At 42.4% G+C, this 14,708-nt stretch overlaps 1 protein-coding gene across 2 annotated transcripts; it reads left to right on the forward strand.

The window, feature by feature from the left end:
- Positions 1 to 1,894: 1,894 nt before the first annotated feature.
- LOC306916566 (uncharacterized protein) lies at positions 1,895 to 14,017 on the forward strand. Of its 2 annotated transcripts, XR_013788998.1 has the most exons (7): positions 1,895 to 2,310; positions 6,574 to 6,791; positions 7,761 to 7,833; positions 7,953 to 8,043; positions 8,775 to 8,884; positions 10,821 to 13,019; positions 13,092 to 14,017. XR_013788998.1 is itself a non-coding variant. In XM_079494487.1 (6 exons), exons 1-6 carry the CDS (start codon positions 2,163 to 2,165, stop codon positions 11,282 to 11,284), a joined length of 1,104 nt encoding a protein of 367 aa, XP_079350613.1. In that variant the 5' UTR covers positions 1,895 to 2,162; the 3' UTR covers positions 11,285 to 13,061. The 2 variants fall into 2 exon arrangements, 1 of the variants encoding a protein (XP_079350613.1); XM_079494487.1 differs by lacking the exon at positions 13,092 to 14,017 and having other exon boundaries at positions 10,821 to 13,061.
- Positions 14,018 to 14,708: the final 691 nt, after the last annotated feature.

Consider the following 14,708-nt stretch of genomic DNA (forward strand, 5'->3'; position numbering starts at 1 on the left):
ATGCACAAAGGTAATTCAACATGCCTTGTATAACTATAAGGGATACAAAAATACATTTAAATGCATAAAAAGGCAATCATCTCAACTCACATACTGTAGAACTATACGGAATTCAATACATTCTGATTGCGTTCTCTTGGGTACACAACATCAAAGTATAATATTGGCCTCACTGGATATTGAAACTAACTATGATGACAGACAGGCCATATGGTACTGTATATGGAGATATACCACACACCTACTGTATCAACAAATCAGCCTGTTTTATACATGACAATGTTGAAGTGTCACTATTATGTTCATGTTGTTGCACACACGGGAGGGAGAGATTGGTTAGACATAGCATTGGTCCGACTGGATTAAGGTTCAAAACATTAACAAAAAGGGGAGACAGACACAACTGATGGTTATGTGTCTGATTTATTAAGTCTAAAAGAAGAGAGGAGTAGAGAGAACGAGAGGATGCCAGGCTACAGTATTTATAAACCCTCCCACCATCCCAGAAGGGAACCATGGGCAACAGAGAGGGCAACGAGAGGGTCATCATCACACTGTATTATTTGATAATTTGGCCAATGTTTCACCAGTTTTTATAGTATATATTTTTGAGGTGTTAATAAAAGTCATTAAATTGTTCCCCGTCCCCCGTCCCCCCTCCCTGGGGTCCCGAGTCTGTCCTACACGTAGCCTGCCCTATATGGCACCTCTGTGACTTCGTATAAGAGGGATACATCAGACAGCAACACCCGGGGGGATGTCTAAGTGGGATACATGAGACAGCAGCACCCAGGGGGCTCGAGTATAGCGTCTATTTATTATTGTTTTATTGTTTTACTGTTGTGTTGTTGTGCTAGTTAGATATATAGACCGTTATTGATTGAAATTCAGTTGTCATAGCTGCACGTACCGTACACAGTACAGACACAGATAGGGTCGCTTCAAGAGAGAAAAGGACTACAAGGAGTAAACAAGAACATAAGGCCTACAGAGTTTTTTTGAGAATAATCATCATCATCATCATGGACACATTGGTGAATCTACAGTGAGTATAATTAGGAATATAGTAGACTAACATAGGCCTACTATAGTTGTCGCGTTGGGAGAATGTTATTTTATAGCATACTTATTTACAGGAACCTCGACAGTGGGTGCAGGGCCAATAAAGCAACCATGGAAGGAGGTTTAGGGCCCGCACACCATTCTCCAGGTCAGTATATCTGACCTGACGAAGCGTCGAAACGTTGTCGTTCTTTTTCAATAAAGTCATCTTTTACCAAAATAATGGTGTGTGGGCCCTATACCTCCTTCCAAGGATGTTATTTTATGTCATGTCCTTTATTTTCATTTATGTTATGTGGTCAAAGTGTGGGAATAACCATGGAGATGATAGATGTAAAAGAGTTTAATGGAATATAAGAATATCATATTAAGGTGGAGGTTGATGGAGATTAAGAGCTGATGGCGGATACAGGGATTATGATGAATTGAACATGGTGGACCCTGCCCAAGTGTAATGCTTTATGGTGTCATCCACTCACAGTTAACAGTTTTGTATTGAGTTGTGCTTTCATGAAATGTAGGCTACTGTAATTCTCTAATCTGTTAATTAATACTTCAATCAATCATCCTTTGGATTGAAATATTTATTTGGTCAGAGCAAACATGTGTGGAAAATAGTGGTGGTAAATGTAAATTCAATTATTCTTTCAATTTAACAGAAAGAATAATTTTAGTTAGTTAGTAAAATAGTTTTTTTTAATGTATATATGCTTTGCTGTGGCGATATGACCGTAACTTCCCAAAGCGAGCTGTGGGGGGGCAGTATAACGCCTATAGATCCGTCTACACTGCCGGATATTACATTATGACGCTGTCATCAGAAGAAGAAGCATCAGCCAGTGTGGGGGGGTAGGGGCGAGCAACAGCTGTTTTAGTCGAGAGAGAGAGAGAGAGAAACTGGCAGAGATTACGACCTATTCTTTTTCTAATTTCTCTTTGATCGTGTGATACATTTTTGGATCGAGGCGACGTGACGAATCCATACAGCCCTTATTTTAAGGGCGGTACTGTACTGTAGGCCTACTGTACAACTAACTGGTTGTTGTTCAGTGTGATCATTGCTGCCTGGCTGGCTGCAGCAGAGCAGAGCAGAGCAGAGGATGGTGCTGTCAACATCACAACAAGCCGTGATCGGATTCACGGCTGTGCTCTTCACGTTCGTTGTGTTGCCCAGAATGTTTGGCGTTGGGATCGGGACTGGTGGAGCCACCAAGGAGTCACGGTTCGACCGCTTCAACAATAGAAAGGGTAATTATTATTATTAATAATTTATTATAATATAATATAATATAATATAATATAATATATAATATAATATAATATAATATAATATAATATAATATAATTATTATTATTATTATATAAAGAGCAATAGGGGCCAACATATAAATACTGTGTTATCCTTGGATCAAGACCACTAGTACCAAATACATTCATGATACTCTTTCTTGATACAAGGCTAACGGTGTTGAAAATAAATATGTATAATTTGTACATGAATGCAGTGGCTCAATCTCAAAGTAAACATGTTTCATCATAATAGATTATAATATGGACCCATACATACATTTGTGGGCAAGCAGACATAGGTTATGTACTGTATGATGTCGATGAAAAGAACAAATGTATCAAAAACTAGATAAAGTGCCCCTGGGCACAGGTCTCCACCAGGTCAGGTCAGGTTGTGGCCTCCTGGTGGCGCTATAATAGGCCAATGTGAAAAGGGTGCCATTTCTTCTTACGCCTTGGATGGCAATTGGATGATTTGAAATTTTGAGGCATTTTGTTCCAAAAAATTGTTTTGCAAAAATCCACCTGTTGGTGGCGCTATAACAGGCCAATGTGAAAAGGGTGGGATATATTCCTCAGCCTACTAGGAAAGTCTGCGAAAGATTTCACGTAAATTGCACGCTGCGTATTGATTTGAGGCTTTTTGTTAAAAACGGGCCAGTCCTGCAAACTTTGACAGCCTTGACTTACTTGACTTATTCCTGTAGGCTCCTAGGTGGAGCATAGGGCCGCAATCACACCCCGCCATCGGACTCTGTTTTGAGCAGTTTTCTTCAGCTGGGCCCACGATAATCCGGTCGTCTTTGCCTCACTCTCCACTGATGCCCACCCCTTTTTTTTCCCTCACTGTTTCTTTTTCCCTTTTTCCCTCCTTTATGATGAATTCCTGTTCTGTCCTTTGTCTATATAGAAGTGTCTATTTGTACGTCTCTAAATGTTTTTGATGAATTGAACAATGTGGACCCTATTGGAAACAAGTGTAATGCTTAATTGGGTCGTCCACTCACAGTTAACAGCCTTTGTATTGAGTTTGTGCTTGAAATGTACTGTAATTCTGCAAACTGTTAATACATTTTTCAATCAATCAATCAATCTTCTCCAGTTCTGTTTTGGCCTCCCCACTTTTCTTTTGCCCTGTGGGTTCCAGTCCAGTGCTTGCCTAGTGATGTTGTCAGTAGGTTTTCGGAGGGTGTGTCCAATCCCACTTTCTCTTCTTCACATCCTGGCTGATGGAGTTTTGGTTGGTTTTCTCCAACAGGCTGCCATTTGATATTGTATCGGGCCACCTGATGTTCAGAATGCGCCTTAGGCATCTGTTTACAAATGTCTGGAGTTTGTTGGTGGTAGTATTTGTCACTCTCCATGTCTCTGATCCATAGAAGAGAACTGACTTGACGTTGGTGTTAAATATTCTGGTCTTATTTCGGAGGGACAGTGTCTTGGAGTTCCAGATGGGTCGTAGTGTGGTGAAAACGTGTCTGGCCTTGTTTATTCTGCTTTTGATGTCATCATCTGATCCACCATCCTTGCCCAGTATGCTCCCGAGATATGTGAAGCGGTCAGTCTCTTTGATGTTGTCTCCCTGTAGTTGGACTGGGAGATCCTGTTTGTTGTTTACCTTCATGAGTTCTGTCTTTTTCACATTTATCTTGAGGCCAGTCTTTGCTGCCTCTTCGGAGAGTAGTGTTAGCTTTGACTGTGCGTGTTGGTGTTTGTGAGAAAGAAGACAGATATCGTCTGCAAAGTCAAGGTCTTGGAGTTGTTGGGTGAGGGTCCACTGGATGCCAGTCTTACTGGCCATGGTTGTGTTTTTCATGATCCAGTCGATGGCCATCAAGAAAATTGTTGGTGAGAGCATGCAGCCTTGTCTCACCCCGGTCTTAACTTCAAGAGGGCAAGTTAGCTTTCCATTGTGGATGATCTGGCAGTCGGAGTCTTCATACAGCTGTTGGATGATGTTGATGAATTTCTGAGGGATTCCGTAGTGTTGCATCAGGGACAGAATCTGGAGGAGTAATATCAAAACATGTGTTGTTCAAAAGTCGGCCTCCTTGTGACGCTATAACAGGCCGTTCTGGAAAATGTGGGGCAGAGGTTCATCGTTGGCATCCAGGGAGTGTGTGTGCATAATTTGGCATCCACCAGGTTAACGGTGCCGGAGATTAGCTGTACACTAGTCTCACGTTACCAGACTTTTGCCTCTCGCAATTTCCAAATGCTTTCATCATACAGCCTGGAGCAACGGGCTGTCACGAGTAAAATATAAGTGGAGAGTTACAGTCGCGCAAATTTATCCTAATATAAATAGAAATCCTCTAAGCATATATAGCTTGTTGCTGCTTGTGGAAATGGCAGCTTCCTTACTCGGATTTCGGGAGCTGTAGTTCCAGACTCTACAGTATATAGCATTCGGAGATTGTGGAATAGTTGTCTGGCTACACGAGACTAGCTGTACAGTACACAGACGGACGGACGGACACACGGACACAGACTCACGGACTCACAGTGGGGGGGGGGGACCCGTCCTGGGGAGTGAGTCTGCAGTCCTGACTGAGGGTTGAGGTCATTCCAGAGGAGGGAGAATAGTCTTAGTTAGTCAGGGGATGTTCAGAAAATCTGGGAATAAATTCCTTACCAATACATTTCTTCACCCAATGTGTTTGTAAAGGTTTCTCTAGTAGTAACACATCATGCAAAGAATGACATTCAGTTTCAGAATCTGGGACCGCTGAGGGGTACCATATGCCATTAACAACCCATATGCATTTTATTCTGCTTTAAAGGGATAGTTCAGATTTTTTGAACTTAAGTTGTATGAAATACTTGCCATTAATATAGTGGTTGCAACTGTATTAATTGATTGCCCGGGTCCCATGGTGGGAGTTCTGCTCTGGTTTTGGTGAAATATCAAGTAGTTCCGGTCATTTTGTGGGGGGCACTGGGGGCCACGCAGTAAAAGTAAATTAGTCCACAAAACTAACGTCATTTGTATTGTTGACCTATTTCTAAAATATTAGTGCAACTTCCGTTCTTTTTTTACCCCTCTATCACACAGAACTATGTTTTTTGTGTCCATATCACAACGCCCAAAAAATAGTTCCATGTGATAGAGGGGTCAAAGTTGAACGAAAGTCGCGCTAATATTTTAGAAATAGGTCAACAATACAAATTACGTTCGTTTTGTGGATTAATTTACTTTTACTGCGTGGCCCCAGTGCCCCCCACAAAATGACCGGACCTACTTAATATTGACCAAAACCAGAGCAGAACTCCCACCACGGGACTCGGGCAATCAATTAATACAGTTGCAACCACTATATTAATGGCAAGTATTTCATACAACTTAAGTTAAAAAAATCTGAACTATCCCTTTAAGTAGCATGTGAGGGGACAAACTAGGGTTTTTTCCATGATTCTGAATCCATTGCAAGCATTTGTTTTGCATGAAAAACACTCCTTGCGCTAAAAACGGCCATAGCCGTCATCACAAATGTGATCATGACCTCATCACATTTTGGAAAAACATTTGTGAAGAAATGTATTGGTGAGGAATTTATTCCCAGATTTTATTAACATCGCCTGTCTAAGAACTTAAGAGTCTAGTAGGACGCAAAGGGATGGGAGCAGCAGACATCCTGCGTTAGTGTAACGCCCGGGTTTCTAGCCCGGGTCTCCCGTGTGGAAAAGGGTTTGGGTCATCAGGCAGAGGCTTTGAGCCACTACTGCTACTGTACATTATCTGTACCGTACGCGTACGGGAAGGGGTCTTGGTTGGTGGATCATGTCCGGAAGGTAGAGAAGTGCCTTGTAGCTCATCATTAGTGTTCTGAATTGGATGCGGGCAAAACTGGAAGCCAATGAAGGGAAAGCAGCAGAATTGACATGGAAATCTACTGTAGGGAATTGAATCTGAATGAAGTCTCCTTTCACATGTCTTATCTATGTGCAGTTAGGATTGTCCAGTGTTGGTGCACACTGCAGTAATATAAAAGAAAGTCTGGTCCCATCCATCAATCTATGGACAAATGTACAGCTCCAGATTGAATTCAGATTGACTGTCGGAAAAGAGTGGCCAAGCGTTAACTCTCTATAATATAATATTCAGTTCTAAGGGTATAGCCGTGCATACTGTAGCCACACATCCTAGCATTTCCTTTCATGACAACAAGGCATCAGCAGTCAGTCATCGTCATGATGATTCGTCCTTTGTGTTTCTGCCAGTTGCTCCGGGCCCAGGTGCAGTGAGAGGGCAGCCCGTGGGCATGAACGCCCCCGGCTCGGCACAAACCATGGAGAACATGCAGCACATGAAGACGATGATGGAGCAGGAGATGAAGAATGAAAAATTCAAGCCCAACAGCAACAAGGGCTACGTGTTCACGCTGATGCCGCTCTATGCCATTGGAGTGGGTGTGTTCGCAGCCTACAAGTTCCTGAAGGTATACTGCTGACCACATGAACCCATTTAGATTCTACAAATTATTCTACAAAAGCCTTCTAAATCATTACAGTTTTCTGAAAACTGTAACGCGCGTGCGTGTGTGCGCATGCGTTTGTGTGCGCGCGCACATACGGAGAGAGACAGAGAATTATTTAATGAAAATCAAGATTGAACGTCCAATGCATGCATGCATGCATGCATGCATGCATGCATGCATGCATGCATGCATGCAGAGAGAGAGAGAGAGAGGTGTCGGTCTCGGGTCTCGCGCTTGTACAGTATGACACCATGCACGTACGTGAGATGTCAAAATGAATTGGAATAAAACAAATTGTTTAGTAGTAGCCTATATATATCGGGTCTGACTCTGGATCGCATTTTGGTGAACTCTTGCAGTGTGTGATGCCTAGTCGGCGACCAATCGTTTAGTGTTAAAGCCACACAGATATGACAGTCGATTTAAAAAAAAGACTCCTGTAGTGTGAAATACATAACGATCCTCATGACTTGCAGACAACTTTAAAACTCTACAGTGTGTAGGGGCCATAAATCAGAAACATAATCACTTGTGATCATGGGACTCTGGAGGTGATTGTGTACTGTATGGGTTAGCCGTGGCCCCATAACTCTTAAGATATTCCTGAATAACAGGTTGACTCCTTCATGGACCAATACAATTGTTTCTGTGCCATGGTCTGAACACAGTGATTGTTGATCTTGCCTTGTTTCATCATCTTGTCGAAGCCAAATCTCCTTCCTCGCTTTAGTAGCTAGAAACGTATTGTTAGAAAGTAGTGTATTTGTGGCTTGACATCTACAATTTGAAAGCCTTTTTCGTTTTTTTTCCCTTTTTACTCCAATCGATTTCTCAATGTAGCTGTAAATCAAATGAGCCACTCCATGGGTTTAAGAACATGTCGGCCACTTCTTTGTCCAAAATCAACCCCTATTTGCTTTGAATCTGCAGATTAAGTCTGCAGACGGCTGTCAAACTCAAAAGAGCAAGGTCGTGAAGGGTACCAAAAAGTCAGCTGAGGCAGGTGTGTATGGACTGCGGTGGGTTTCTATTTGCATGTATTTATATTTCTTTGAGCCCACTGATATTTGCTTACCACCAGGAGATGATGATTTTTCCCCCCACATCTCGCCTTTTCTACAGAAACTCAGCTCAATGAGCTGGAACAAAGGCTCGGACAAACAGAGAGGATGCTCAATTCCATACTCACCCAGCTGGACCCTCTGACAAACTGGTGAGGGATTGCTTGTCAACATTTACTTGCTCAGTCATCCTACTCCGTGTAAACGTTAAGTGGCTATGAAACAAGAGCTCCATTTCACTGACCCATATCCACCTCTTAGAGGCACCATGACTTGATTGATTCAAACCCATTTAGACCTGACGTCGAAATTTAAAAAATGTCTTCTAAATTCTGACTTCTGAATTACGTTACCTTGTAAATCGACTATTTTTGGTGGTTGAACCATAGATATATATATATATATAAGAAAGCTAGATGGCTCACCCGCGCTCTGGCCAATGGAGAGCGACGTTACGTGGCGGCCATCTTACCGAGGGGCAGCATAACATTGTGTCTATGGGGCATGTACTTTTAAAATAACCATAACGGTTTGGTTTGTTATAAACGTCAGAGACGTCCGCATACTTGTATGCTTTTATACATCGTTCATATAAAAAACTAAATTAAGCAGATGAACGTCCTGAATCATAGCCACGTTGACAACGTTTGTAATAAACCAACCCGTTTGTAAATCCGTCAATATTTGAGGGAGTTATGACTATTTTTGTTTGAGCTGCCATTGAACATACTGTACTGTAGCCCCTCAGCAAGATGGCCGCCGGGTGAACTACGTCAGAGACTCCGCCTTGAGACATCTAGCCTTATATGTCCATGGGTTGAACGGCTCTCAGTCAGGACATGAATAACGTGTGGTTTTGCCTTTTCTTTTCTGCTTTCTTCAGTGTAAAGACAGTGGCACAGGAGCAGAAAAATGAGATAATGTCCCAACTCCAGACCATCCGTTACCTTATGAAGAAGAGAGGGATGGACTGCCCACCCGTCAACATCCAAGGTGAGCTTTTTTGGCCTCTCTTTGCATGCCTAACCCCTTTTCCCCCCCACATTTACATACATACGTTTTACATGAGTGTGCTTTGGGTGTACTTTGACAGGGAGAGAGCACATACAGTAAAATGTAAATTATATTGCACCACATGTAGCTAAAAAGAAAATTTCCATCTGTAGTCCCTGGGTGGGATGTAGGTTACATTGTCCTACAATGGTTTAGGATGTATGAATGTTACAGTATACTGTCTATTAGGAACTAGTCTTGCATTGCCAGAAGACCAATGTAGTTCAAATTTGTACAAATCCTGATAACGTACACCCGCAATGATGGCTGTTTGATTGTGTTTAGAGTCTGGCTTTCAAGTCTATTTTGTAAATGGTTCAGTATTCCACATTGCTACTACTGACTCCTCCTGTTCAACATTAAATGGTTCAGTATTCCACATTGCTACTACTGACTCCTCCTGTTCAACATTCCCCTGCTGATGGGCACCACCCCAGCCCGTAAGATTCGCTACCGCAGCAGAGATTAAAATAGGGTGCATTTTGCATCCCAAAACTCAGTTTATAGTTAACCCATTTTGGGCGGGAACCCCTTTTGGTGTTAGCATTATGTTATGCTTTAGCTATTGAAAAATAGCAGATCTACAAGCTCATAGCGCGCCACCGAGTGGCGCGCTACGAGCTTGTAGGTCTGCTATTTTTGAAAAATCGAAGAACCACTGACATAGAAACATAGCTTTTTCAGAAAACTGTCAGGATGTAGAAGACATTTTTAGGATCTGATCTCAGGTCAAAATGGGTTAAGGGACGCAATAAAACAACGACCTCTGCATCCACGGGATGCACTACTGTACTGTTTTTTTATTCTAGATTATTTTTGCTAGCTTTAGTTATAATAATAATTTCTTCTTCTGTTTTCTACATGAATATAACCACATTATAACCATATAAAATGGGAGTTAAATGCTGCAATTTGTAAAAAAAAGAAAAAAGAAAAAGTACCATGGGGGACTCATCTAAAAGACCACCCCTGCATCCCGGGACTCATTACATTGAAAACCTATTTACATCACTGCCGCAGTGACAAAGGTCACCCTCCCTGTCTAGCTTCCCTCCCCAGAACAGAACGGAACAGAACAGACCACTTGTGTTCATATTAAGATGCTCTGCCATGGATAAAACAAAAACAGAAGAGGCTATTGTGGAGAATCTGATTTGGTTAAAAGTACACAGTGATCTGATCCAGAACAATGTCACTATGACAGAAAGTGTGCCCAACATTTATTTGTGAGGGGCGCTAGCCCCTCCAATGCTTGGCTTTTGAAATGATGTCATATGGCAGCCATGTCTATGGAACTTTAATGTTTGTTTAGAGCACTTTAAAAAAATTAATGGCAGCCAAGTCTATGGACTTTTAATGTTTGTAATGTGGCCAATAGAAATGCATATTGTGTTTCATACAATAACACACTGCATTCAGGTCTCGTAACTTATATATGGTGGCAGTGAATCTGCAATGAATGTGGCCTCCTCACTTCACACAAGTGTGATTTTTTTTTAAAGGTATATTCAGTGATTTCACTTAATTCAAATATCACTTATTTTTTGGTTTTGTTGTGATAATCCTCCCTACTATAGAGTGTGCTGACCATAAGGAGTTCCTCCCTGTCCCCAGTTAACCCCTGGGGGTCAAACAACCTTAGGTTTTGTTTTTGGCTAGTAGGTGGCCCAGCTTTCATCCAATCATGATCGAGCGGGTGTGTGCTGCCGCGGGTCCCCCCACTGTAGAGCGTGCATGTGCACATCTTGTTACCGGGGTGGACCGGGATTTTTTCCAAATCACCCAAATCACTGAATGCTCCTTTAAGTCCTACAGCTTAACATACATTTTAGTAGTCTCTAAAGCACCCATAGAACAACCTTTCTTTTTGCCACAGAGTCGTCGTGCGACCGCAACCTTGACGACCTCATCAAATCTTTGGCAGCCCACGAAACTTTGGCATCCGATGGAGGAGGCCGGAGCTGTGCCGCGAGCGACACAGAGCGGTCCGAGCACGTGTCTGACGACGAGTACCACAAACCCAACGACGGCGAGGCCACAGACGAGGAGGAGGAGACGGATGGGCAGACTCTGGAGGAGTGTAAGAGGGAGGTGAAGAAAGGCGATGGGGAAGAGGAGGAGGAGGATGAGGAGGAGGAGGAGGAGGAGGAGGTGGAAGAGGAGGAGGAGGAGGAGGGGAGGAAGGGAGGCGAAGAGGAGGCACATGAAGATGACCTCTTGCCCTCCGTTGAAGACTCCGACGATGAGACACACATTGAGGACATCGGTGCACTGCAGCACGGTGCGGAACAACAACAACCGCCATGTGGTCTGCGGCGAAGAGCCGCCCGGCCTGAATAATAAGCCAAACGAACGGCGAGGCTTATGAACTGCACTGGAATGCATATTAATTCTTGTTTTTTACATTGTTAATAGCACTGCAGTCATTTTAAAATGTACACCTCTTTTTTAAGTTACCCACTTAAACCCTGAACACTTTGTTGGCCGGCGTCCCACCGGGGATGTGTACTTGGTCCCCTCCTTTTTTCCTTCTATACCTAATCTCTTTGCTGAACTTACCTGATCTAAAACTTTGCAACGCAACACCTCGTGAGCTTGTACATCAGCTATTTCCGCCAAATGTTTGCCTATCATGACATGGGGTTGCTGGGGGGGTGGGGGGGGGGGGCTGGTCAGCGTCATACTTCCAACGGCGCATTGGTCCGACTCGCCCCATTACTAACCCTGTCCCTAACTGCACGCAAAGCCACGTTGTCGGACCAATGCACTTTCGGAATTACGAGCCTGATTCCTGCTAGTTGTCAAAAGACCTGTGAAAGCCATATGATCCACGTGAAGGTGTTCTGCCGGCTACGGCCCGTGTCGAGGATACAAGCTTTTGATGCTGCTCTGTCTTACCTGCTTCACGCATTCCTTGTCAGCGTCTTGGACGGTGTGGTTGATGGCGAAAGGGGGGAAAACTAGCTCTGGTCCATAGCTCTGATGCCGTTGCATTTAGAGCTATGTTACCGATGACTTCCGGGGCTCACATAAATTCAGACCAGCCTCTTAAAAAGAGCATTTTTGCTTCTCACCATTACAAAGGCGGGTTGTGTCATTAGAAAGCCTACTTTCCTTAGTCCACCACACGTATAAAAGGTACTTTTTGGCCAGAAAGGATATGAGGGTTTTCTCTTGGCAATATCGGTAGAGGGCGCGTGGAGTAACAAAGTATCGCTTTTGGCCAAAAAGTACCTTTTATACGTGTGGTGGGGGGCTCAGAGTGCTTCCACTAAAGAAAGTAGGCTTTCTAATGACACAACCCACCTTTGTATTGGTGAGAAGCAAAAACGTTCTTTTTATTTACGCTAAAGACAAGAGGCATTCATGCGAGGCATTCATGCATTCATGCGAGCCCCGGAAGTCATCGGTAACATAGCTCTAAATGCAACGGCATTAGAGCTATGGACCAGAGCTATGGGAAAACATGCTTTCAGAATTGCCGTCGGGATAGGAATAGGATGAATACACTGTTACTATTAAACAGGCCCCAGGTTACATGTTTGCTAGTGCTGGGTGAAATCTGTTTAATTGAAAATATTATTTGTTATTTATGGCAATTAGTTTCTTCCATTGAATCAACAATTATAATGAATGGTTTCACTACTGACTGAAACATCTGAACATGTCAGAAATGCATAGTTTTCTAATAGTATGTTTTTTTTTTATCCCTCATTTTCTGTATTGTAAATGTTTGGGCCTATTTGTAAAAGGAACTTTAAAATGACAGAATATCCCGATTTAAATAGAAGTGTACTTTGCCTTGTGGCATGTTTTGATATTTCAGAAGATGGCAGTGCATGTTTGTTTTATTAGATTTTTATTTTCCTACCAATTTTCCACATGTGACGGCATTGTTTTATTTATGTATTTATTCACAGGACTAATGATGATGATAATCAAATTAGACAATCTAGTAATTATATGAGCAGTGAATTTGCTTTTCGAAGAGTTCATAAGCACTCTCGTTTAATAACATTTCAAATGTCTTTAACCCATTCAGCACGGGAACCCATTTTGGTGTTTTAAGCACTATGTTATACTTTAGCTATTGGAAAAATAGCAGATCTACAAGCTCATAGTGCGCCACCGAGTGGTGCGCTACGAGCTTGTAGATCTGCTATTTTTGGAAAATCGTGAAAATGTGTGCAAATCTTTGAATATATATATTCTTTCAGAGCGAGTGTTTTTAACTCAAATCTTTGCTTCTGGGTGGGGTCCCTGGAACTACATATTTTCAGATGGGGGGGTTGGTGGCCAATTATATATAATTTCTGGGGTCCTTGACATTAAATATTTAGCACCACTGATATGCAGTAGAAACATGATGTTTTTCAGAAAACTGTCATGATTTAGAAGACATTTTTTAAATTTCGACGTCGGGCCTAACTTGGCACTTTTTTTCATAAGACAGATGACAGATCTTACTCCTCATCTCTTGCTGTGTATTGAGGGCACTGACATGATGGGACTTCAGGGTCGTGTGGGTTTCGTCTGCTGTCAGCAGACCTCGCCATCTTTTCCGCCCACTTTCCATTTGACATTTCCAGTTGTATTGTGATGTAAGTCTGTCCTCTGGTTGATGTCTTTGTGGCTATCATTATCTATTTATACTACATTACCGTTCAGCCAGTGGCAGAATCATATTGGAACAGATCAAATTGTGCACCCAGACGCATATAGAAGGCCATTTGTTATTTCCTGTGTGGAAATACTACTACTCGAAGACTATATAACACCCTGTGAGTCATTAACAGTTGTAGTCTTTAGAAAGTATACTTGATATACGCTATTTAATACCAAGTGTAACTTTTAGAAACCAGAAACATCATACAATATATATATATATTCTTGTGATACCTTCTAAAGCCTTAATTCTTTGTAAATATGTATACCCTTTATGCATCATTTGACCTTTCTGTCTTGAATATTGTGTGTCACTTTGAACTTGGTAGAATGAGCAAACACACCACGCCTTAGGAGAAAATAAAAATGTGATATGGCTGCCACTCTTGCTCGTCTGAGATGTGTAAATGGAAATGGGTCAACAATGTAGGTTTCAGCAAAAAGACAATTAAATGGCAATTGCCATTTCTGAAAATCTCTTATCCGTCTGTCACCTTTTAGTAGTTACAGTATACTGGAGATCTTTAGATCAGTCATTCCTTGTGCATTTAATGCCCATATATGGAGATCCCTGATGTCATGCCCTAATGCCCATTATATGCCGCCCCGCGTCCAAAACGCTTGGTGGTGAAAATATGCTATTTCCGTGCTCAGACCCAGGGACACAGCCAGCCAGCCAGGGACACACACAGCTGTCTATAGGAGTGGTTGCACCACTCAATCAATAATATAGGAGACTGAAAATAACAGATCTACAAGCTCACACTGAATGTGGATATAATGAAAGCAAATGTGCGACCTGAAGAGCACAATGTGTAACTTCCACATTCCACCTGTAGATGGTGGTATAGATGCATGCAGCGAAAATGAACAGTATAGAAGTAGTGGCTTTCCTCTTCTACAAGGATTTGAACACGGTTTCCTGCGCAAGTGCTGAAATGTTTACCACTGAGCTACTATAGCCTGCCTGCTCGGGATAATCTGATCCTCAGGTGTCTAGGCGAGACATGACCTTTGACACAATCTAAATGTTTGGGGAGGCCAGATACAATGCCCCCAATTGTATAATTTATATTGTATTGTATAAAGAAAAGTGCCA

Source organism: Electrona antarctica (assembly GCF_951216825.1).
Source record: "Electrona antarctica genome assembly, chromosome: 23".
Taxonomy (NCBI): domain Eukaryota; kingdom Metazoa; phylum Chordata; class Actinopteri; order Myctophiformes; family Myctophidae; genus Electrona; species Electrona antarctica.

Excerpts from the sequence above, each read along its gene's own strand:
- LOC306916566 (XM_079494487.1), top strand. The coding sequence starts at position 2,163 with ATGGTGCTGTCAACATCACAACAAGCCGTGATCGGATTCACGGCTGTG. Across the intron at positions 2,311-6,573 it reads CCGCTTCAACAATAGAAAGG|TTGCTCCGGGCCCAGGTGCA; the intron begins GTAATTATTATT and ends TGTTTCTGCCAG. Across the intron at positions 8,044-8,774 it reads CTGGACCCTCTGACAAACTG|TGTAAAGACAGTGGCACAGG; the intron begins GTGAGGGATTGC and ends TGCTTTCTTCAG.